Source organism: Scyliorhinus torazame, chromosome 12 (assembly GCF_047496885.1).
Source record: "Scyliorhinus torazame isolate Kashiwa2021f chromosome 12, sScyTor2.1, whole genome shotgun sequence".
Taxonomy (NCBI): domain Eukaryota; kingdom Metazoa; phylum Chordata; class Chondrichthyes; order Carcharhiniformes; family Scyliorhinidae; genus Scyliorhinus; species Scyliorhinus torazame.
In genome coordinates, this window is record NC_092718.1 from 19816556 (window position 1) to 19842508 (window position 25953).

Below are 25953 nucleotides of genomic sequence, written 5' to 3' on the forward strand. Positions count from 1 at the left end.
CCCTTCTCGTCCACATGTCTATCCAATGACCATTTGAATGCCCTTAGTGTTGGCGAGTCCACTACTGTTGCAGGCTGGGCATTCCACGCCTTTACTACTCTCTCAGTAAAGAACCTACCTCTGACATCTGTCTTATATCTATCTCACCTCAATTTAAAGCTATGTCCCCTCGTGCTAGACATCACCATCCGAGGAAAAAGGCTCTCACTGTCCACCCTATCCAATCCTCTGATCATCTTGTATGCCTCAATTAAGTCACCTCTTAACCTTCTTCTCTCTAACGAAAACAGCCTCAAGTCCCTCAGCCTTTCCTCATAAGATCTTCCCTCCATACCAGGCAATATTCTGGTAAATCTCCTCTGCACCCTTTCCAATGCTTCCACATCCTTCCTATAATGCGGCGACCAGAATTGCACGCAATACTCCAAATGCGGCCGCACCAGAGATGTGTACAGCTGCAACATGACCTCATGGCTCCGAAACTCAATCCCTGTACCAAAAAAAGCTAACACACTGTAAGCCTTCTTAACAACCCTCTCAACCTGGGTGGCAACTTTCAGGGATCTATGTTCATGGACACCGAGATCTCTCTGCTCATCCACACTGCCAAGAATCTTACCATTAGCCCAGTACTCTGTCTTCCTGTTATTCCTTCCAAAATGAATCACCTCACATTTTTCTGCATTAAACTCTATTTGCCACCTCTCAGCCCAGCGCTGCAGCTTATCTACGTCCCTCTGTAACTTGTAACATCCTTCCACAACTCCACCGACATTAGTGTCATCTGCAAATTTACTCACCCATCCTTCTACGCCCTCCTCCAGGTCATTTATAAAAATAACAAACAGCAGTGGCCCCAAAACAGATCCTTGTGGTACACCACTAGTAACTGGACTTCAGTCTGAACATTTCCCATCAACCACCTTTGTCTTCTTCTAGCTAGCCAATTTCTGATCCAAACTGCTAAATCACCCTGAATCCCATGCCTCCGTATTTTCTGCAGTAGCCTACCGTGGGGAACCTTATCAAACGCTTTACTGAAATCCATATACACCACATCAACTGCTTTACCCTCATCCACCTGTTTGGTCACCTTCTCAAAGAGCTCAATAAGGTTTGTGAGGCACGACCTACCCTTCACAAAACCGTGTTGACTAGACCTCAGAACATTAGTGCTTGCTTGCAGAAAATAAAGGATAAGATAAATGTGAAACTGTAGATTTGCAGAAGTTGAGCTGTTAAGAGAAGTGGGAACACCTGTTAAGTGTCTAAATGTTGGGGCAAATCCTTAGGCTACCAATGACCTCATCCTAATCCAATCATATTGGCCAACACAAACTGTGAACCATCGAGGCATGGTAAGGGTCTCTCATTTGGGATAATCTAAAGGGGGCTACAGGACACCGATGTTACACCCAGAGGACAGACAGACTATGGCCAACAGCGAAAGAGGAAGAGAAGACTGACCCAGAGAGCCGGGGAGGAGGCACCATCAGAGCTGAGTCTTGTTCTACATGTATTGCTGTGGTTAGGTATTAACTTTGTGACACTTTGTGTTACTTAATAAACTCTCTGACTTGATTAAAAAGCGTGCGTCCACAAGATAGTCCATAAGGTAGATGAGAATTGGTCAAGAACCCTGAGTGAGACAGGTTAGGGTATCTTCTGTCTCACATAGATTATCCTATCTAGGGGTCTTCCTCTCATTGATAACTTACACTGTTGGGAACAGGAATGGAGGTAGGTGTGCACAGAATCTCGTATCGCTGACCTGCGTGCCAGTCGCTCTGCTCCATCCTGCGTCCGAGCCATTACCAGGAGGCAGGTTGGGAATGGGGGCAAGATCAGCTGCCTGCAAGCAGGGAAGAGCCAAATGTCCCAATTGAAGGTTTATTAAGGCCAGTTATTTTCCAGTCACGCCAGGGATTTTCTGTCTGCCTCCCGGTTCCCAGAGGCAGAGTGGGGAACCGGGAGTGGGTGTGGGAGCAGGAGGGATAGATTAGTTGCCTGGGGGTGGCAACCTGGTGGCAGGCTGGAGGGGTGGACAGTGGTCCAGGCAGACTTTGGGGCCTTCTCTGCCTACTTGTGATGTAGCAGCAACCACAGGCCACCTTGTGGCGGGATTCACCCACCATCACGTGCACCAAACCCTGCCCCCCCCCCACTCCCCACAATGGTGGCCCAGTTATGAAGGCTATTTTTTATTTTAAACTTAATAAAGTCGGAGGGAATGTGCCTTCATTTCGAGGCACCCTCTCCCTCACGTAGCTGGTATTTTGCTACCATTTTCAAATTGATAGGCCTCTGATTAGCCCTCTAGCTTCAAGAACCCACCCACGGTTCCTATGTGACTGGCAAGATGGTCCTCTAACCATGAATTGGCTGCTCTGAGGAAAATCACATTTCATAACTGGTCCTCATACAGTGCAGGCACCTGACTCCCCTACGAGCCTGATAGCGGAGGTCACACGTCCTCAGAAAAAATATTGCCCAGGATCTGAGAGTCGCAGGTTGTTTACATGATGCCCAGCAGTTTACTAGAATATTTCTGTGACCAATTTGGACATTAACGGGACATTACTGATCTGGTTTGATCATTAATTCAAATGATCTTTTAAGGATTTGAGTTTAGATAGGCTACAGGCTCATTCTATTCGTTATGCCGATCCTTCCTGGAAACAATGAATACACATACAATAAATGTTAACATTCATACATGTCTGCCATTATGAATGGGTCATCGTAAAGCTCAGCATTGCTGGTGTTCTGGTCTCAGAATGGTAGTCAGTGAAGGGAGGTCCTGATAGGGTGTGAAGGGGATGAGAGAGGGTCTGAGTCCTGCTGACATCTGCTCTGTATTGTGTTCTGAAAGTGGCTCTCCCGTTTCTGTCTTTCAGTATCGGGGGCTCCATCCCCATCGTTTTCACCTACTTCTCCGAATTCCTGTCTCGTGAGAAGCGAGGGGAACATCTCAGCTGGCTCTGCATGTTCTGGATGGTTGGTGGGATTTACGCCTCCATGATGGCCTGGAGCATCATTCCACATTACGGTCAGTGTCTCGATGATTTGTATTCAGAATTCCGTTTTGGCCCATTCTGCCTGAGGGGTGCAGGATCAGAGAGCAGATCATTTTTAGAATCCATGGATTTTTCCTTTAAGAAAACAGGGGAGAATGATGCACTATCAATTACCACAAAGACGAGAGTAGTGGAATAATCAAGGCTTTATTGAGCAAAGATGTTGTGTCTCCTGTAGCTGCCACTAGAATGGCTGCAGCACCAGCGAACACACACATTTATACTCCGCCTACTGGGCGGAGCCAGCAGGCAGGGATTTACCCATGTACCTCTAGTATATGTGTCTTACCATAATACATATAATACAGCTAGTGGTGACTACCACAGAGAACTATTATTTATCCAGTACATTATCATGACCCTTGGAGGCATCTTAAAGTGCATCGCATTCAATAAATTTCATTGAAGGACATTGACTGCAGTGCAGACAAACAGTAGCTACTTAATGCACAGTAAATAATGAGATGGAGGATCAGTTAATTTTCTTCTTGGTTGAAGGGAGATGTCAGTCAGGACACTGAATGAACTCCCTGCTCTTTGTCAGGTGGTACCATGGGATATATGTCATGCCGCCTGGGAGAATCTAACCAACAGGTGACACTTTGGCTCTTGAGACTGGGCAGCACCCTCTCAGTGGTGTGCTGGCGGGCGAGTCCAGAGTGTGTGTTTGCACCTTGGAGTAAGGGCTTGAACCTCAGTTTATCAGGGCATTGGTGAGACCACACCTGGAGCACTGTGTACAGTATTGGTCTGCTTATTTAAGGAAAAATGTAAATGCATTGGAAGCACTTCAGAGAAGGTTTACCCGGAGTGGGCGGGTTGCCTATTGAGGAAAGGTTGGTCAGACTAGGCTTGTATCCGCTGGAGTTTAATAGAATAAGAATATACAGTGCAGAAGGAGGCCATTCGGCCCATCGAGTCTGCACCGACCCACTTCCCCGTAACCCAATAACCCCACCTACTTTTATTTGTCTTTTACTTTTATTCATTCACCTGAGGAAGGAGCAGCGCTCCGAAAGCTAGTGACATCGAAACAAACCTGTTGGACTTTAACCTGGTGTTGTAAGACTTCTTACTGTGCTCACCCCAGTCCAACGCCGGCATCTCCACATCATACTTTTATTTGGGTCACTAAGGGCAATCTATCATGGCCAATCCACCTAACCTGCACGTCTTTGGACTGTGGGAGGAAACCGGAGCACCCGGAGACAACGCACGCAGACACGGGGAGAACGTGCAGACTCCGCACAGACAGTGACCCAGCGGGAAATCGAACCTGGGACCCTGGCGCAATGAAGCCACAGTGCTATCCACTAGTGCTACCGTGCTGCCCTTGACGCGACTTGATAGAAACATATAAGATCCTGAGGGGACTTGATGAGATGGATGCCGAGCAGATGTTTCCTCTTGTGGGAAAATCTAGAATTGGGGTCACAGTTTAAAAATAAGGGGCAGCCAATTTCAGTCAGAGATGAGGAACAACGTTCTTTTCTCTCAGAGGGTTGGGAGACTTTGGAATTCTCTTCTTCAAAAAGTTGAGGCAGAGTCTTTGGGCGCGATCCAACGACCACGCTGCGTCTGAAAAGCAGCTCGCCGCGGCGCAGCGAGGCCGATAGGAGCCATGAGATCCCACTCCTGGGATCTACCCGGCTTGCAACGCCTCGCGAGATCGCATTGGATCTCGCGAGATGTTGCAATGTAAATCTTGCCCATTGTGGGCGGGGTCAGTTTTTGGCAAATCTGAATATTAGAGCGAGGCAGCAAGCCACACTCTAGTGTGGAGATTCCCGAGGTAAGTGAGGCTTTGGGATTCAACCCCTTCACCTCGGAGACCTCTGCAAGCGCTGTTCAGCAATGGTCCCCACCGACGGAGCGGCACTTTTGCGGGTCTCCCAGGGGATCAAAGGCCCCAACTGTAAGCCCTTTGGTAGGCTGGTGCCATCCTGGCAGTGTCAGCCTGGCACCTTTGCATTCCACCTGGGTGCCAGCCTGGCAATGCCAAGGTGCCCAGGTGGCACTGCCAGCTGGCATGGGTGCTACCAGAGTGCCAGGTTGGCTTTATTTGCGCGCGCGAAATCAGCCCAGGGGTGCCCTGTGTGGGTGTTGGGAGTGTGGGGGGGCTGGGGGTCCTCACATAGTGTTTTCACGCTGCGGGTGGGGTTGAGGATTGCTTTGGGAGTCTCAGAGACTGGGATGCCGTTTAAAAATGGCGACAGATCTCTCACTACACTGGGGAGCTCCGGCGAGCGGAGCTCTTCAGTGCACAAAATGGCGCTATGTGCGGCCTCGGCCGCGCGTTCTCTCACAATACGGAGATGTCATTTCCGCGCCAGCTGGCGGGGCACCAAAGGCCTTTTCCGCCAGCTGGCGGGGCGGAAATTCGTCCGGCATTGGCCTAGCCCCTTAAGGTTGGGGCTCGGCCCCCAAAGATGCGGAGCATTCCGCACCTTTGGGGCGGCGCGATGCCCGACTGATTTGCGCCGTTTTGGGCGCCAGTCGGCGGACATCGCGCCGTTTCCGGAGAATTTCGCCCCTGAATCGGAATATTCTGCTGTTTCAGTACACTGTGAAAAGATGATGTGGGAGAGTTTGTGCTTTAACCGGTCAGTGTTGCCGGGCAGGGTGGGGGTCTTGTGCAGAGAGTGCGAAGGGCCTCCAAATATTTATGGTGTCTCGGGGCAGGCTCCAAGAATTTTGAATGCAACCAACTCCTCTTGAATTTACAGATTTGCACGAAAAAAGACTGAAATCCATTCGAACGGCAATGAATCACCACATATAGTTGGTGGGGTAAAGAGACGAAAATGACCGTGTGACGGTTGGATTGGTACATCTTATGGGTTGTTCACTAGGCTGCTTCTAGAGGACATTTGTGGCGTTAACTGTTTGCTGTGCTGGCAGAATTCTTGCTGAGATGGCACGAGATTATTTTGAGTCTGCTGGCAGAGGGGTGAAATTACTGCTGTCATTAGCAACAGGAGAAATGGCACATTTCTGCAGTGTTGCCATTGGGTCATTATCCAAGAGCGTAAGAAATAATTTTGCCATTTACCAATAAAGCACAGGGTCTGGGGCTTTATGACAGAGTTATCCAAACCACCAGCCATGACAGAACCAATGGTAGTATGTATAGGGTGGGTACGGGAGTGGTCGGTAATCTTCATTTTAGAATGTTTTTGGAGCGGCAACTTATCCAATGAATTCAGGTCAAGGAGTAAAATATGGCAATAACCTTGTGTGAAAGGTCATGGACCGGAAATGTCAACTCTGTTTCACTTCTTATGATTCCCACAGAGACCAATAACTTTTAAAAAGAGACACTATTTTCCCAGTGACTGACTTGAAGAGTCACATGACAATATTTCACATTTTAAGACTTTTACTGTAACAAACAAACTAAAATCAACTTCAACTAAACATAACTGCTTAGGCAATTAATGCATTAAACTACAGAAAAGTTGGGCCCGCTTTAACGTCTTAACACAACAGAAAACCCTTGCTTTTATACAGTATGTCACACACTCCGTCGGTAGTCTTAAATTTAAAATCCATGTCCACCCATGTTAACGGGACCCCTTCTCCCTGTTTCGGAAGGTGAATCTTCTAGTGCCCTTTTAAGCAAAGTCCTCTTCACTCGACCCTTTGAGCATAATCGAATGGACTCCCCAATGCAAAGCTCCGTCTGCATCCTTACTGCACTTGGCTGGCTGATTAACCCAAAAGCAGTTGTTTTCTTCTGCTTGGCACAGCAGCACCTGCTTGCGGCCTGACTACCTCTGTGAATCTAGAGCCATGAGGCCAGCTGATTTTTCTTTTGTATCCAGATGTTAAAACTTGCACCTGACTTTGAATAAGTTTTAATTTGGGTTTCTGTCTCTAGAATGAGCAGGTCACCTGGCGTTTGTCTCCGGGAAGCTTTATGAGAAGGTCACATGCCCTACTTCACACTATTCCATTTTACCTGAGTTAGAGTAGGCAGTTTAAAACATAGCCACCATGTAAAGTCTAGCTATAATAATACTCTACGGATGTTGATCTGTTCATATTTCCAACAAATATCTTTTTATTTATGGAAATAATTCCCATCTGCTAAAATGTCTTAAAGTAAATTCTCCCTCCATTTTATTAATTTCACATAGTTTTGAGAGGTGCTGCGAAGTGCAGAGGGGTAGCAGGATGCCATTTTACCCTGGGTCATGCATTGGAATCCAGCTTAGATTCAAATGAAGATTTCCCAGCTATCGCTTCAAGCTCCCGAAAATAAAGCAGTCTGGGGCCAAATGTAACATTGGCTGAGATTAGTTAAATCAGCTTAATCCAGCAACCGTCGGCTTCGTACCAGACAATGCATTTGCCTGATAAGGCAGATTCCATTGTGTCAGTATTAACGACGTCCCGCATTGTGGGCCTCAGCTTTCTCGATTTATTTTCAAGGACTTTATGAAGGGTATTTTGTTTCCTCCTAGGAGTTGGTATGAGCTCATCAGCTCTCTGATCAGTAACCCTGCCTCGCAGCTCGCGTTTCAATTGAAATTGAAATGAGCTTTGAGGTTTCATCAAGGATGTCAATTGTTTCTGATCCAATCTGGGTGTATTTGTTGCGCTTGTTAATACGTTGTATTTGAAAGGTTAGCTGCCTGTAGTTAAGTGAAGTTAAAGTATCGCTGGTGTTTCCAACTTGTCCACAGGAATGATGTGACAGGTGGGGCTAATGCATCAGTATCATTCAGCCCAGTTAGTTCTGATCTCCTTTCTGGACTGCAAACGTTCAGTGCTCGGAGTAGTGCCTTGTTAGTAATGAGCCACACCCAGAAGAAAGGTGTAGTAATTGTGGTAACCCTCCCTCCACCTCCCCCAACCCATCACCCACAATGGGGAGGGAGAGAAGAGAAAACCATTGCATTACTGGATGGTACATCATACCTTGCAACTGTGCTGCAATTATAGAGCCATCAAACTTCTACAGTACAGAAGCAGGCCATTCGGCCCATCGAGTCTGCACCGATCCTCTGAAGGAGGGCTCACTCCCCCGCCCCGTTCCCGGAACACCATCTAACCTGGACATCCTTCGACACTAAGGGGCAATTGATCATGGCCAATCCACCTAACCTGCACATTTTTGGACTGTGGGAGGAAACCGGAGCACCCGGAGGAAACCCACGCAGACACGGGAGAATGTATAAACTCTACACAGACAGTCATCCAAGGCCGGAATCGAACCCGATCCTTGGTGCTGTGAGGCAGCAATGCTAACCACTGTGCCACTGAACAACCCCCACTTTATGTCACATTGTTTTTCATCTAGTAATAGTCCAGTATCAAATGACAAAATTAAAAACAAAAGATTTCTTCTGGTTTGAAAAAAACACGACATGCTACAGCTTACAAACTCCATCCTGAAGACTTTCTGATTAATTCTGTTTCCCCAATTGCATCTTCCGACCTCGCTGAGGTGACCCCAGTCAGGTGCCGTTCTGGACTGGTCCCCCAAAACAGGGATCAGGCAGAATGGTACCTGGGGATTGTCTCCCAGGTGATGGGAGGTCCCCGAGTGATCGGCATCCAGGCAGTGTGGCACCCTGGCACTGCTAGTGCCAGCTGGGCACACTGGCAATGCCACCTGGGCACCATGGCAGTGTCACCCAGGCACCAACCTGGCACTGCCAAGATGCCCAGGTGGCACGGCCTGGTTGGCAGGGGCACTGTCAGACTGCCAGTGCCAAGATGCCCAGATGGCATTTTGCCCACTCTCGGGATTGGGCCTGGGTGTTCCCTGCCTGTATGTGGTGAGTTGGGGCGTTGGGGGTGTGTGTGGAGGTCCCGATCCCTTCTTGCACCAAGGGGCTCCACTCGTCGGAGCCCCTCAGTGCACGATGTGTGGCCAAGTGCAGCGTCGGGGGGTCGTTCCCTGCTCGGGCATGAACACAAGACAGAGTGCCAATAGATAGGCGGGTCGTCCGTGCCGACCCTGCCAATCCCGCCTAAACTGGCACTGTTTGATTTTGCTTAGATCGTGCTCATCATATTTCATTGGCATTTTGTGCCGCCTGGAGGTTGGGCAAACACCTTTCTTTCTAAATATTATCTTGTGTTCCCTGTGTTCCAATTCTCAACCATATAATTTTCAGAAGAGGCTTTTCCTCTAAACTGCATCTGTTGATATTGTCCACACTCTTATAATTAACTCCAGGATGTTAATACTGACACAACTCCGAGGAAACCTCCCCCATAATAGGGACAGCAACAGCCAAAATTGTCCAAGAAAGCAAACTCAATTTTCACAACTCATACTCATATTACTGCAAGTAAGCTGCTGATGGTTGAGAGATTGTTCTGTGTCTGGCAAATGGTTAACTTATAAAAAGTCATATTGGACAGAGCAAGTGCCATATATACCAAGATATTACAGGGAACAGAATAAATACCAGCAGTGCAAGAAAAACATCTGAGTATTTTGATACACCATAAGGCCCTGGCCAGCATTGGGAGTGAAAGCGAAAGCAAATGGGCAATTCACTCTAAATTGGCATACCATTTTGCTCGTCGAAGATCTTGGTTAGGCCTCAGTTATAATACTGTGTCAAAATTTGGTCTCCTCACGTAATGCGGGATAATAAGGCTGTGTGAAAGAGTACAGTGGAGCACCACAAGATTGATTCCCAGTTTTTCTTTAGTTACCATGATATCTGTATACTTTAGGAAAGCCCAGACAATAGGCGCAGACAGTAGACTAATATACTTGGATTTTCAATAGGCCTCGATATGCTGGACTGAGTTCAGAGCTTGTAAAGTCAGGGAACAGGTAGTAGATTGGACAGCAGACTGGCTACAAACCAGGAAACAGAGAGCAGGGTTAAAGTATTTCCTTCGACTGCTTGGAGGTAGAAATGGGGTGAAACATTCCAGCTCTTTCCAAAACCAGAAATTCCTGCCCAATGTTAATGGACCGGTAAATGGTCCGTCAGATTTTCCGTCTCACCCATGACGATTCCCCAGCTGGCTGGGACCAGAAAGTTCAACCCAAGGTGTCCCACAGCGGTTGATGCTGGGACCACAGTTCTTTGCCATTTACTTAAACAATTTGGGAAAGGTTTAGAAATGTGGGGCTGGAGGACATGCTTGGGATCATTCGATTAGATTAGATTTAGATTTATTGTCACGTGTACTGAAGTACGGTGAAAAGCATTGTTCTGCGTACAGTCCAGGCAGATCGCTCCATACATGAAAGTATAAAACATACGATAAATACATGAGGATACATAATGAAAATACATAAACATAGACAGCGGGTGAAGTATACGGTATATAGTGCTACAACTGTAGAGGAGATGCTTTTGAAGATCAGTTCAGTTCATCAGATCAGTTCAACCCTAAGGGTAATTCAGGAGCTTGGTAACAGCGAGGGTTGAATCTATTGGAGGGTGTTCTCAAACTTTTGCATCTTCTGCCCGATGGAAGAGGTTGGAAGAGAGAATAGCTCGGGGGAAGGGGTCTTTGATTATGCTGCCCACTTTCCCAAGGCAGCGGGAGGTGTAGACAGAGTCAATGGATGGGAGGCACGTTTGTGTGACTGGGCTGTGTTCACGACTCTCTGTAGTTTCTTACGGTCTTGGGCCGAGCAGTTGCCATATGCCGCCAGATAGAATGCTTTCTATGGTGCATCTATAGACATTGGTAAGAGTCATTGTGGACATGTTGAATTTCCTTAATTTTCTGAGGAAGTATAGACACTGTTGTGCTTTCGTAGTCGTAGCGTTGACGTGGGTGGATCAGGACAGATTGTTGGTGATGTTTACACCTAGGAATTTGAAGCTGTCAACCATCTCAACCTCGGCACCATTGATACAGACAGTATCAATGAAGTAGATGACCAGCTCCTTTGTTTTGTTGACATTGAGGGAGAGATTGTTGTTGTTACACCACGCTATTAGGTTCTCTATCTCCCTCCTGTACTCTCACTCATCGTTGTTTGAGATCCGACCCACTACGGTCGTGTCATCAGCAAACTTGCAGATGGAATTGGAGCCGAACTTTGCCACACAGTCATGTGTGTACAGGCAGTATAGTAGGGGGCTAAGTACGCAGCCTTGTCAGGCCCCGGCATTGAGGACTATCGTGTCATTATTTATCCTTACTGATCGAGGTCAGTGGATCAGGAAGTTGAGGATCCAGTTGCAGAGGGAGGAGCCAGTCCTAGGTTTTGGAGTTTGGATATGAGCTTGACTGGCCTTTTTAAAAGTTATTTCACAGCGTGTGGGCGTCACTGGCTAGGCCAGCATTTATGACCCATCCCTAACTGTCCTTGAGAAGGTGATGCTGAGCCACCTTTTGAACCGCTGCAGTCCATTTGGTGTAGGTACACCCACAGTGCTGTTAGGGAGGGAGTTCCAGGATTTTCGTTGAAAGGGACGGAGAGAAATTTGTTTGATGTTTTTTCCTAATTTGGCCTGTTTCTCTTACCTTTGTGAGGAGATTCTTTGGCTCTGAATGGAGCGTGGACTGTGTCTAGTTTGTTGTGTTAGGACATCACAACACTGTAGCAGGCTGGGTGAACCAGTGAGCCTTTTAATGTCTGTCCTTTTGGGATGTTCGTCAAACTTAAAGTGTTGACCCAGTCATTTCACCAGCTGGGAGGAAAAGACTGCCGGATTGTCCCTACACTCGTGTAATCTCAATGACAGGAGTCTAGCCATTCTCCACTAGCCATGATTTAACAAACGCCCTTAATTTAAAGCAAAATACAACACACAGCGACGAGGGGTTTCATGCTGGAAGGATTAAATAATTTCTGACGGTTAATTCACCATTTTCATCATTTGAATCTGAATTATAATGTTATTTATAATATTTTATACATGGTTAATGTTAATTTGTTGGCTCAGCTGATTTTTATTTTAACTAAATGCATATTAAAAGTAGTATTTCTGATATTCATAGTCAAGTTTGCTGTAGTTCAGGGAATTACATTCCTTTTTTGGGGGTATTTTCTACGGTACCCATTATCTGTACCATGCACCATCCAAAGTCACGAAGGAGTGACCAGCTCCTGGCAGCTGACGATGTCTATCCTCAAATGCTGGCATCAGGAGGGGGCACAAGAGACACCCAAGCTAGATGCCCGGTTTGGAGGTTCTATCCTACCATACGGGGACAAGGTACGTCTGGAGCCTGTGACGCTGTATCTTAGCTCGTGCCAACGCCTTCAGAGGGCAGAGGAGCAAGAAAAATGGAATGGGGCATGGTGGCACAGTGGTTAGCACTGCTGCCTCACAGCTCCAGGGTCCCGGGATTAATTCCGGCCTCGGGTGACTGTGTGCAGTTTGCACTTTCTCCCCGTGTGTGCGTGGGTCTCCTCCGGGGGCTCTGGTTTCCTCCCACAGTCCAAAGATGTGCAGATTAGGTGAATTGGCCATAATAAATTGACTCATAGCGTTGAAAAGGTTTGGTGGGGTTACTGGGTTACGGGGATAGGGTGGAGGCATGGGATTATGTAGGGTGCTCTTTCCAAGGGCCGGTGCAGACCTGATGGGCCGAATGGCCTCCTTCAGCACTGTAAATTTTATTCTAATCACACCAGTGGGATTGTGTGGCCACAGTTGAAGGAGCAAGGGCTGCCAGCCGCTATTTTTCTTTGCTTATGCTGGCACAGGTAGCAGTGATGTTTCATCCAACTGTTGTCTTTCTGTATGTTGCAGGCTGGGGTTTCAGCATGGGCACATCCTTTCAGTTCCACAGCTGGCGCCTGTTTGTCGTAGTGTGTGCCCTGCCCAGTCTCTCCTCCCTAATTGGCCTAATGTTCGTGCCGGAAAGCCCACGCTACTTATTAGAGGTGAGACAACCAACCAGTAGAAACTGTACCTGGTATGTTCGTTCGCAGGAAAGGCAATCTCACTATGGATATGCCAATACTTGGAGAATTTTCATTTAATCTCTCGAGGTTGAAACTATTCCATGTTGCCCATTAAAAAAGATGAGTTTCCTTATTTGTCATTATCAGGATATCTACATTTTCACAGAGCATGGATCAGTGATAGGGATACTGTGTTGTAGATCCATACCTCCAAATGATGATCCCATTGAGCACAGCGCCCCACTGGAGGCACATCATTGCGGAAACATCCATTAAAATCCCCTGTGACACATCAATGCATCTCAAAGCGTGGCAGAGAAGAGAAGGTTAAGACGAGATTGGATGGCGGGTTTTCATAGAGTAAAACAGATGAAAGAGTTTCCATTGGCGTAAAGGTCGACAGCTAGAGGACACAGAACCAGGAGCGGCATGGGAAAGGCACCGTCTGAGAGGCTGGCATAAGCAGGTTCAATAGTAACTTGGAATTGGATGAATATCTGAGGGGAAAAAATCTACACGGCCATGGGAAAAGAGCAGGGGGGGTGAGTCAGCTCTTCCAAAGCACTGGCAAAGAAACAATGAGCCTAACAGCCTGTCGTGTCTCACTTCATGATACTGTTTTTTGATTTCTTGGGATCCATTTGGTGCGATGAGTTAGACACAAGGCTTGTGTTGGCTACTTTCCCACTGGAGATTGAGATAGGCATGCTTTCTCAGCCTGCCCTTGGTTGCACTCTTTCCATTAACAGGTAGGTGGCCACTGCATGCCATTTATAGGGCTACTGAGCTGTCCGACATAGATGAGTGGAAGGAAAGCCATTATGATAATTAGCCAGATATCCAGCTTTTAAGGATGTGGGATCTGATGATACTTTTGCAAGGCAGGTTATATTTCCGTATCCCAAATGATGCTGGTACGATGCACAATTCTCAAAGAACTGACAAAAACAGCATCCCAAAGGCCTTAAAGAGTGACTCCTTTAAGCTTTGGCTTTCAGTGCACAGTTCATTTAAGATTTATTGCTTTGCACATTTTGGGATTTAATTTCTGCAGCGGTTCTCAGGATTGTTTGTTGCAACTTTGAGGGGAATTCTCCAGAAATCCCAGAGACACTGCGTTTTTCCAAAGGTAGCTGAAGATCTTCAGCCAAAGTTAGAGCAGGTGACCAGGGTAATCCCTGGAGGCCCTATGGCACAGTGGTAATGCTTCTACCACTGTACCAGCATTCCACCATTGAGGGGTGTGGTGATTGAAAGCACTGCCACCATTAGTGGAGAGGAGGGAGTGGTCAATGTAGGGTTGGCCAGGGTCAGAAGAATGTGTGATTCAAGGGGGGGATGTCGAGTTGGAGGGGGGGGTTTCAGAGATTGGTGAGGTGGAATCATGGCGCGAGAGGGTAGCATGGCCACTGAAGATCAAAAGGAACTGTTTGATGGATGAGGTAATACTAGTTGGAAAGTCTTTAAAACAACAAGAGAAGAAAGCAGGCTGATCTCCTGTTAGCCTCGAGGGGAATTCAGATTTCTAAATACTTGAAAAAAATTATTTCTGCTTAATAGATTGGGAAGCATGATGAAGCCTGGATGATTCTAAAACAGATTTACGACACAAACATGAGGGCAAGAGGGCACCCAGAAGCTGTCTTCACGGTGAGCTGAAAGCAAACTCAATAACTGAATAATTAAAGACAATACATTTTTTTATTGCCCTTTTCATTTTTATGGACCTTGGGTAGGGTGCTCTTTCCAAGAGCCGGTGCAGACTTGATGGGCCGAGTGGCCTCCTTCTGCACTGTAAATTCTATGATTCTATGAAGATTAAAACCAGTAAATGCTGGATAAACTCTGCGGAGAGAATTAACATTTTGCGACAGTATGACTTCTTCAGAGCTGTTCCAAACTCCTCTTCTGACCTCTCTCCAGCTCTCCCTTTCTCGCTCCCTTTCCCATTCATTATATTCATCTTCCATCTCTCTCACTCCCTCTCTCCAACTGCCATCTCTCCCATATCCATCTTTCTTCCATACCTCCTATCTCTATCATTTCCTTCTCTTCCTCTATTACCCCTTTCTGTCACTCTTTCTCTTGCCTCCTGATTCCTGCCCTTCCTTTTTTTTCTTCCTCTATCCCCAGTCTCCCTGTCCTTCCCTCTCCCCTCGCGCTTTCTGCTTCCTCGCTCACTCTTTTTTCCTCTCTCCAAACTGTAACTCTCCCTTTTCTCGAACATTCTCACTGTACAAGTTTCTCCCTCGCCCACCCCAGATTAACAACCAGAAACCAAACCTCCTCAGGTGAAAACCAGCAATTATAAACCTGACTGATATAACGGCAGGAAATATTTCTGTAACGTGTTGTTCCTTAACTCAGCTCAGAGCTGGTGAAATGGGAGGGGGAATGGAAGAATGTTGGCAACAATAAACAGATACAATTTTAATGTTTTTCAGGTTTCCCACATAAAAACCCCAATACAAATGGATGAATTCATCGAGATTCAGAGCTCAACTGGAACTTGGTTCCAGCGATGGTTGGTCAGGATTATGACTGTCGTGAAGCAGGTCTGTATGAATCAAGTGCACTAAGATACAAAGCTGTCTCACCTACTGGGACTTGCAAGAATGATGTCTCCCAGCCAATTGCTGATTTTGATCTTAAACTTTAAAAAGGCAATTTATTTGGGGGAATAGAAAGGTCCCAGAAGAGTTGCGCATTACTGTAATCCCAATATCTTCCCACGAAGGTGAATCAGCCACATGTAATAATAATAATCTTTATTGTCACAAGTAGGCTTACATTAACACTGCAATGACGTTACTGCGAAACACCCCTAGTCGCCACATTCCGCCGCCTGTTTGGGTACACAGAGGGAGAATTCAGGATGTCCAAATCACCCAACAAGCACGTCTTTCGGGATTTGTGCCAGAAACCGGAGCACCTGGAGGAAACCCACGCAGACACGGGGAGAACGTGCAGACTCCGCACAGACAGTGACCTAAGCCGGGAATCGAACCTAGGATCCTGGAGCTGTGAAGCAACAGTGCTAACCGCTGTGCTAACGTGCCGACTCAATGTGAATTGTGCCATCATTAGGTTTATGTGCCCAGGAGACACAGCCTGGTGCTTCATCTCATTGCTGTCTGTGGGAGTTTGCCCACAGCACTATTTGCCTCGACAACAGCAAGTACTGCACATGGAAAGTCATTCATTATGCAAGAAATGTTTCATTTCTAGATGAAAGAAAAGAAACACTTTCATTTATGTAGCGCCTTTGACAACCTCAGGACATCCCAAAGTATTTACAGCCAATTAAGTACTTTTTGAAATGCAGCAGCCAATTTGCACCCAGCCAATTCTAACAAAGAGTAATGTGATAATGAGCACATAGTCTGTTTTAGCGATGTTGGTTGAGAGAGCTAAATATTAGCTCAGGACACATAGGGAGAACTCCCCTGCTCTTCTTCACGTTGGTGGCACGGGATTTATTTGCATCTGCCTTGGAGGGCAGTCAGGTCCCATTCTGACATCTCGCCAGAAAGGCAGCATCACACCTCTGCACTGAACTGTCTGCCTAACTCTCTCGAGTGGGACTTGAGCCCACAACCTTTGTCATCAGAGAGAGTGCTACTCGCTCCAGCATGGCTCCCATCATAGAATCATAGAATCACTAGTGCAGAAGGAGGCCACTCGGCCCATCGAGTCTACCCGACCCACTCTGAAAGAGCAACATACCTAGGCCCACGCTCCCGCCCTATCTCTGTAAAACCACCTAACCTTTTTTTTGGACACTAAGGGGCAATTTGGGATGGCCAATCCACCTAACCTGCGCATCTTTGGACTGTGGGAGGAAACCGGAGCACCCGGAGAAAACCCACGCAGACACGGGGAGGACGTGCAGACTCCATACAGTCACCTGAGTTCGGAATCGAACCCGGGCCCCTGGAGCTGTGAGGCAGCAGTGCTAAACACCATGCCACTGGGCAGTACCACAAATCCTCTGGCTGGGGTGAAGAGGACCAGTAAGTTAGTACACGTTGCCGTTTGAAATGAAATGGATATGCCAATTGGAATAGGACATTTCAATTTGACCTGTTCTACCATTTAATTAAATTGTGACTGTTTTGCTCTTTAACTCTTCTGTTCTACTCTGCAGCAGGGAAGCATCGTAGCACAGTGGTTAGCATAGTTGCTTCACAGCTCCAGGGTCCCAAGTTAGATTCCCAGCTTGGGTCACTGTCTGTGTGGAGTCTGCACATTCTCCCCGTGTCTGCGTGGGTTTCCTCCGGGTGCTCCGGTTTCCTCCCACAGTCCAAAGATGTGCAGGTTAGGTGGATTGGCCATGATAAATTTCCCCATAGTGTCCAAAAAGGTTGGTGGGGTTACGGGGGTGGTGTTGGGATAGGGTGGAGGTGCAGGCTTAGGTAGGATGCTCTTTCCAAGGGCTGGTGCAGACTCAATGGGCCGAATGGCCTCCTTCTGCATTGTAAATTCTATGATTCTACTGCTTGCACCTCGAGATCCAGATCTCTTGATCACCTGAGGTAATTTGTTTTTTTCAGTTTTATTTGAACCCAGTGTGACACCCATAGTGAGTAGTGGTTCAGTCACTGAACCGTGTGCCACCATCGGTTGTGAGGTGTTCCTTTTAATCCTCCAGCCAGGTAAGAGATGTCACCTCTTCCCTATCCCCATAACCCAGTAACCCCACCCAACACTAAGGGCAATTTTGGACACTAAGGGCAATTTATCATGGCCAATCCACCTAACCCGCACATCTTTGGACTGTGGGAGGAAACCGGAGCACCCAGAGGAAACCCACGCACACACGGGGAGGATGTGCAGACTCCGCACAGACAGTGGCCCAAGCTGGAATTGAACCTGGGACCCTGGAGCTGTGAAGCAATTTTGCTATCCACAATGCTACAGTGCTGGCTGTGTAGTCCATTACCTCCTGCCAGTTGTCATATAAGGCTAAATCTGGTGGACTGATGGCCAGTGAGTCCCATTGTACCTTTGGTTAGCAGTTGAAGCATTATACTGATGGATGACCACACCACACCTTGAAAATATCGTGATGTCACATGACCAGTATTTGATTTTATTCAGTGATAAGCACATCATTTGTTGCCATCAGAGGCAATAGGGGTTGTTTAGCACAGGGCTAAATCGCTGGCTTTGAAAGCAGACCAAGGCAGGCCAGCAGCACGGTTCGATTCCCGTAACAGCCTCCCCGAACAGGCGCCGGAATGTGGCGACTAGGGGCTTTTCACAGTAATTTCATTTGAAGCCTACTTGTGACAATAAGCGGTTTTCATTTTCATTTCATTTCATCCCTAATAGTCCTTGAGAAGGTGATATTGAGCTGCCAAATACAAGTCACAGGTTTAGGAGATTACTGAGGGCAATTAAGAGTCACCACATTGCTGTTGGTCTGGAGTCACGTGTAGGCCAGAATGGGTAAGGGTGACGGATTTCCTTCCCTAAAAGACATTAGCGATCGAGATTATTTTACTTAACAAGAAGTTGATAGCTTCGTGGTGACCATTACTGACTCGAACTTTTTATTCCAGATTTATTTGATTAACTGAACCTTTAGATTCCCCAGGTCCCATGGTGAAATTTGAATTTATATCTGCAGGGCCAAAGCCCTAGGCCTTTGGATTACTGTAATAAAAACGAAATACTGCAGATGCTGGAAATCAGAAATAAAAAACAGGAAATGTTGGAAAACCTCAGCAGGTCTGACAGCATCTGTGGAGAGAGAAACGGAGTTAACGTTTCGAGTCCTTCTAACTCTGCATGTAACCGAAGTGCTATTGGAGGTCTGGTTAGCTCAGTTGGTGAGAGATGATGGGCGTGATCTACCGTCGCGTTGTAGCCGAGAGGCAGCGCGGCCAGTAGATGCTGGGAGATCACTTCTGCGGGATTTATTTGGTTCGGCAAGCCTCACAAGATCTAACGTGATCTCGCGAGATGTTACAAACTGAAACCGCCCATTGTGTCACTCTAATATGTGTTCCCCTGATCTACTCGAGGCGTTGGGATCTAACCCCTTTGCCTCGGAGATCCACACAAACAGGCACCAGACGGAACAGTACTTGGGAGGGGGGGGGGGTGTTCTCCCAGAGGATCAGAGGCACCAGATGGTTGCCCTCTGGCAACCTTGGTATTGCCAGCCTGGCACCCTGGCACTGCCACCTGGGTGCCAGCCTGGCACTTCCAAGGTGCTCAGGTGACACTGCCAGCTGACAGGGGCACTGCCAAGTTTGGTACTTTTCCCATACCGGACATCGGGCTTGAGGGTGCCCTGCCTGCGTGAGGTGGGATGCGGGGGGCTTGGGGGGGGGGGGGGGGGGGGAGGGGGAGGCGAGGACTTCCATATAGGTGAGTTGGGGCTTTGGGGGGGGGGGGGTTCGGGGGTTGCGTCGGGGGGGTCGAGAGATTGGGATGACGGAGCTGACGGAGCCCATCAGTGCAGGAAATGGGACTAGATGCAGCGGACGTTCCCCGCTGAGGCCCCGGATTCAAACGGAGCCCCGGTGCTGCGAGCGCCGGGAATACCGACTAAACGCACTCGCCGGGGGACTCTGTTCCAATTTGGTCAGATTGCGGTCCTAGTGCACGGATTGGCTTACCACTAGCAGCACAGGGTTCGATCCCAGTTCCAGCTGAGGCAGATTTGGGGCCTGCCTCTTTACCTGTGGGAAAAGAAAATCACAGCACTTGGCATGTGGTTCCGCAAATGATCACCAAAGGACCTGACTTCAGACAGGGAACTCAAGAATAAGAGAACATAATCTCTGTGCTGTTGTTTCCTTATGAAGTCAGGGCACACAACTTGTCAGACATCTGTTTTGTACTTTGCATGTTGCTGGGTGATAGCATCCTGCAGTGACATGGTGAATTGCACAGGCCAATTTATCACAGCATTTAGTCTGCCTTTCTATCCATGGTGCTGATGTGATTCAAATGTAATTTGTTGGAAATGCCACTCCAAAGACCTGTCTTTGAGATTGAAAAAAACCTCAGCGTCTCTGAGATTGGCACTAATGAAGGTTTGGCAGTATAATTCCTCTTCACTGTGTGAGGTAGAAGGAGTGGGGCAGTAGGTGGATATCCGTGAGTAGTTCTCTGACATTAAGAGTTCTGAGTGTTTTTCAGGTATGGCAGAACATGTTGCTCTGTTTCACACCCAAGCACAGAATGACGACTCTGTTCCTGGCAGTGGTCTGGTTTACCTTGTCCTTCAGGTTAGTGCTGATCGGAAGTATGTATGTATCTACATACATCTATGTATGTATCTATGTAAGTATCTACTATGAGAAATGATTCAGTCGTTTATTTTGATGTGTTCCTGGGAATTGAATTGGATACTCATGGTGGGATTTTCTGGCCTCTCCGTCCGGCATTTCCGTAGGTCCCTGGGCTTGGACGCAAGTCAAAGATTCACATAAAATCTTCTTGTAACCTTCCTGTCCTGAGAGAGCATAAGAATCACACGGCAGTAATTGGTAGAAACAATGAAAATCTGGTGCGAAAAGGTAATGGATTGTATAACAGGGTCTCAGATAACAGAATCACAGAAACCAACAGCACAGAAGAAAGCCATTCGGCCCAGCAGGCCTGTGCTGGTTGCTTGAAAGAGCAGTCATACATTATCTAATGCTATTGATTTCAGAAACTCTGGATTTCAAGTACAGTTGAATCTGTGATTGTCTCTGTCATAACTTCCACAAAGCCAGTCTTCCAACATCAAATCCCTTGACTTACAACACATGAGTCCAAGCCCGGGTTGGGGCAATGGGTTTTAAGTTCCCGCCATAGATTTCCTATTGCACGAGCGACCGTCCGCTTAATGGGGGAACCCATACTCCACGAAGCGCACAGGGAGATCTATTGATGAACCCCGTATCCTTCGTGGCTACCATAACAGCCTTCTCACTGGTTTTATTCACCAGAGGAAGCTGTCACAGGATGATGACCTCTGCCTTTCCCTAACTGCGGAAGGTCACCACAAAAACAGCCTGCCAACGCTTTCCACTGGCCTTTTCTAGAGACTTGGGGGAAGGTAGATGGACAAATAATTAGGATGAGAGATGGTGTGACAAGCATTGATTTCAACTGAGTGAGGAAGGAGGAAGAGTGTGGGATCATGCATTTGGACTTTCGAAATATGGGACGAAAGCTCAGAGGAGTGCAGACCCTAGTGTCAATAGTCGGAGAGGGTGTTGCTTTATTTATTTATCTCGGTGAACCACAAGCATTTCCCTTATATCGATCAAATGACCACACAACCAGTTAGTTAGTTCAAAAGATGGTTTATTTACATACACAAGAGTTATCTCAACATGCAAACACAATATCTACTACGAGTTAAACTACACCTATCAGCTACAATAACCTATACTTAACTTCAGGGCGACCGGCACTGTGCAAATGGATAAAGGCCTTTATCTGGATTTCACTTGGCTAGTTCAAAGAAAGTGGCTCTGTCTCTGCTGGGCTCATCTCTCAGGTAGCGATCGTTGGTCTTGAACTTAGCTGGCTGTTCCTGCTGCAATTGGGCTGGCACAGGCCGGATCCAAAAGAGACAGAACACATGGCTGTGCTCGCTTTTATCCCTCTGGGATTTCGCGCTCTTTGGGGCGGTCCTTAACCTTGGACCCAATAGTTCGACAAGGCTCTGATTACTCTCTTCGATTTCGGCCAGTAAAGGGGCGGGTGCCTTGGTAGATGGGCGGGTCCTTAGCAGTCATTGACCTTGGCAGTTGTGCTTTCTGAGCAAGGGAGTGGTGATAGATCTACCATTCGGTTTCAGCAGCACTTTGCGATTACTGGAACTCAGTAGAAATTTAAGTTAAAACTTCTGAGGTGCAAATAAGAATTGTTTATTTGTCTTCTATTGATTACAATTTGAAAGTCATTTAAAAGGCAATTCGTAGACAATTTGAAGCTTTCAAAGAATCACAGAAATGATCTTCTTGCTTAGACAAACAGATCGCAATAACTTTAGAAGTCAAAGTCTGAAAATGAAATATGAATACAGGGAGACAGTGAATAGTTCAGATCAAAGTATAGATGATTCATGAAAAAGAGAGAGAAAGAAATCCAGCTAATGATTCAGCTCCAGCTCCAGCTCCAGCTAAAAAATGGCCGAACGAGACGTTACAGCTATACTGTTTCACATCTGTCTTCAGCCATCTAATTACACCCTAATATAATCCTAATTAGTTTGGGTTAGACTCAAACACATCTGATTTGACGGCAAGCCGTCCATCTTTAATATGCAACATTAGTTCTAATTGTTTCGTATCTGCATATTTGTGTATGTTAAAGAATGCAATATTGTGCTGTTATCAAGGCCAGTTTGAACTGGTCTTTTGCTGACTTAGCTGTTATAACAATAGAGCCTTCATGTTACTTTGTCGTGCCATGCTGTTGCTATAGATCCTGCCCTGTCCTTGGACACTGTCTTGAAAAATGTATTCATTAATTCAGTTAAAGTGTTGGTTTTAATCTCTACTGCCTTTGCATGTATCAGGTTCTTTTGTGTAGTAAAGTGAATTATGCTGTGTTATGCTGTTTTGTAAGATGTATGTTGTGAGATGACCTGAGGTTATGAGAGTGTTGAAATCCTTAATTTAAAATGGTTAATATTTATCCTAAATAGCTATCTTTTAGGTTGTTAGGAAATAGTTGACTTCTACAAGTGGCGCCGATGAGTCTGTGGCTGTACCGGTTGCTTGATTGGAGTTCTATTGTCCTGGGAAAATGGGCCATTAAAATGTAAACGAGCGGGGGTTTCGGTCAGGTCTGGTTACCTGTGTTTTAGATACACATAGGCTGTGTATCTGTCTGAGTCCTGGGTTGGCCATAATTCCCATGGTCCTTTGCAGGTGGCCATCTTAGATGGCTACAAGGGGCTGAGTCTAGAGGAGGGTCAACTATCTGCAAGCACCTTTCCTGACTGATATGTCCCCCATACAATGTCTGCTGAACAACAATCCACGTTTGAAGATGATCTCTACTTTGACACTACAGAAATATAAACGTGATATATTGTCACAATAATGTTCATAAATTAATAATCCAAATCAACTAATATGTAGAATGAATTACTGATTCCAGAAGCTCATGTCTTACAAAAGCCTAGAGAGCTAGTTTGAACCTGGAGTTCTCATTTATTGGAATCTTATGACAAATGGAGTTTCTTTGGAGTCTCTTTAATTTATAATATTAACTTGAGACCACATCTGGAGTATTGTGTCCAGTTGTGGTCTCCTTATTTGAGGAAGGATGTGGTGGCATTGGAGGCAGTTCAGAGGAGGTTCACCAGATTGATTCCGGGGATGAAGGTGTTGACGTATGAGGAGAGAATGAACAGTTTGAGCGTATACTCGCTGGGGTTTACAAGGATGAGACAGGATCTGATCGAGGAATATAAAATCTAAAAGAGATTAATAAAGTAAATGTAGACCAAATGTTCCCTTGTGGTACAATCTGTAATGAGAGGCCACAGATACAGGTTGAGAGGTGGTAGATTTAGAACTGTGTGTGGAGGAACTACTTCTCGCAGAGGGTGGTGAATTAGTGGAAGTAACTGCCCCATAGTGCGGTGCAATCCGAGTCATTAAATGGTTTCAAGAAGGAGATAGGTACGTTTCTGATTTAAAAAAAAACAGGTTAAAGGGATATGGAGAACAGGTGGTGCGGTGGATTTGAGATCAGGAAGACATCAGCCATGATCTGGGGAGGGATTCTCCCCTACCCGGCAGGGCGGGGGGTCCCGGCGGGATTGAGTGGCGTGAACCACTCCGCCGTCGGGCCACCTCAAAGGTGCGGATTTCTCCGCACCTTTAGGGGCCAAGCTCTCACTTTTAGGGGCTAGGCCCATGCCGGAGTGGTTGCCGTTCCGCCCGCTGGCAGGGAAGGCCTTTAGCGCCACACCAGCCGGGGCAGAAGGGACTCCGCCGGCCGGTGGAAGTCCGCGAATGCGCGGGAGCGTCAGCGGCCATCGCGGAGGCTATGGCCGACGCTGAGGGGAAAGAGTGCCCCCACGGCACAGGCCCACCCGTGGATCGGTCGGCCTTGATCGCTGGCCAGGCCACTGTGGGGGTACCCCCCGGGGCCAGATCATCCCGCATCCCGTCCCCCCATGACCCCGGAGCCTGCTCGCGCCGCCTGGTCCTGCCGGTAAGGGAGGTGGTTTAATTCACGTCGGCGGGACCGGCATTACAGCAGCGGGACTTCGGTCCATTGCGGGCCGGAGAATCGCCGGGGGGGGGTGGTGGTGAGGGGGCCCGCCGACTGGCGCGGTGCGATTCCCGCCCCGCCGAATCTCCGGTGCCGGAGAATTCGGCGGCCGGTGGGGGCGGGATTCACGCCGCCCCCCCCGGCGATTCTCCGACCCGGCGGGGGATCGGAGAATCCCGCCCCTGATTGCATGTCGGACCAAGCTCGAAGGGCTGAATTGCCTACCTCAGCTCCTTATTCCTATGTTCCTGTTCTTCAGGTTCATTTTCTATAAATGGAAGATGGACTAATAGTTGGGCAGCTGATGTCACAGGGGACTGGCCCATTAACTCAGAAGTAATGAACTTTGGAATTGTATGTTGAACCCTATTCAGTTTGGGCTGTGCTCTTGTTCAGTTACTACGGACTGACAGTGTGGTTCCCGGACATGATCAAGTACTTTCAAAATGAAGAGTATGAATCCAAAATGAAGACATTTCATCAGGAGCGAGTCGAAGACTTCACATTTAACTTCACACTGGAGAACCAGTTTCATACAGAGGGAGAGTACATCAATGTCAGGTGAGCTACCATAGAATGTCAAGCCACAAGAGTGTGACAACTATAACCCAACTCCTCACGATCACTCCCAAGGATTTTATATGTGGCACATTTCACGCTCTCTATTACCTTGTATGTCGCTCAATGTAATCGAAAACACCTTAGCATGTGCATTGCAATGCATTGAACATGCGTATTTTCCTGTATTTGACATCGGAGCAACCAGGCGTATGTAACTATGTTAATTTCTATTTCTTATATCCACTGTTGAGCTGCAAAATCACACCATAAAATCTGACAGGCTAAAAGCTCACAGAAAAACCTCACAAAAAATGTCCCACCGCAAAATTTCACGGCAAAGGTTGAGTGAGTGCTCCAAGAGACCTCACCAGGGAATCATTGATTTGGCAATCACAGATGTTTTTCTCACTTCTTACTAGTCGTAGCAGTACGGTACTCAATCAAGTCTAGGATCTGTATTGCAGAGAGTTCCAGGTCTCTACTAAATTATGAATTGGTGTTGGCAGCAGACTTGGGATACTGAGACGATTGCCATTGAGTAGAGAAAGCTGAGGCAATTCTTTGAAATGACGAATTGTTTTGACAGATTGAATAGGGAAATGCGGGGCGCGAGTCAATGGAAATGAAACACGGCCCCGTTTTGGGCGCGTTTTCGTTAGATCTCCCGAGGCGTGACGAGCGTCACAAATCCCGCGCGAGGCCTCTCGCGAGATTCATTGGCCGCGTTGCGTCCCGAGTGGGGGGGGCGACGAGCCCGTTAGATCGCGCTCATGATTTCATCTTTTTTGAGAGTCAGTGGCTCATCAATTTAAAATGATCACAACACAAGAAGTCAGGGATTTTGTTACCGAGAGTGTGGTTGGAGCATGGTCTACAGTACCACAAGGTGCAGTTGAGGCCATTGCACCTTTTTGAGGAAAGCGCAAATAAAAACTCCAACCTGCATCCGACCCATTGCGTGACGCAGTGCAGTCTATGTGTGTAACACCCCAAGCCTCTGTTTTTTTCTAATTACCTAATTATTTCTGCGCAGATTCATTGGGATTAAATTCAAATCCGTGACGTTTGAAGACTCCCTGTTTGAGGAATGCTACTTTGAGGACATTGTCTCAACGAACACTCACTTCAAGAACTGCACTTTTACAGCGACTATCTTCTATAACACAGGTCAGCCTCTGAGGTCGTCGCCACTCCTGTCTGTTTGAACCATTGTTTCCA

The 25953-nt window shown here is 47.1% G+C and overlaps 1 protein-coding gene across 4 annotated transcripts in view; it reads left to right on the forward strand.

Annotated features, from left to right (window-relative positions):
- The window catches only part of LOC140387417 (synaptic vesicle glycoprotein 2B-like), a 297753-nt gene that overhangs the window by 245330 nt on the left and 26470 nt on the right, over nucleotides 1-25953 (forward strand). For all 4 annotated transcript variants that reach the window (XM_072470504.1, XM_072470503.1, XM_072470501.1 and 1 more), the window contains exons 4-10: nucleotides 2898-3049; nucleotides 12773-12906; nucleotides 14488-14577; nucleotides 15372-15482; nucleotides 20083-20171; nucleotides 24571-24735; nucleotides 25769-25902. In XM_072470504.1, the coding sequence (XP_072326605.1) occupies nucleotides 2898-3049; nucleotides 12773-12906; nucleotides 14488-14577; nucleotides 15372-15482; nucleotides 20083-20171; nucleotides 24571-24735; nucleotides 25769-25902 (875 nt within the window). The remainder of the gene's footprint in view (nucleotides 1-2897; nucleotides 3050-12772; nucleotides 12907-14487; nucleotides 14578-15371; nucleotides 15483-20082; nucleotides 20172-24570; nucleotides 24736-25768; nucleotides 25903-25953) is intronic.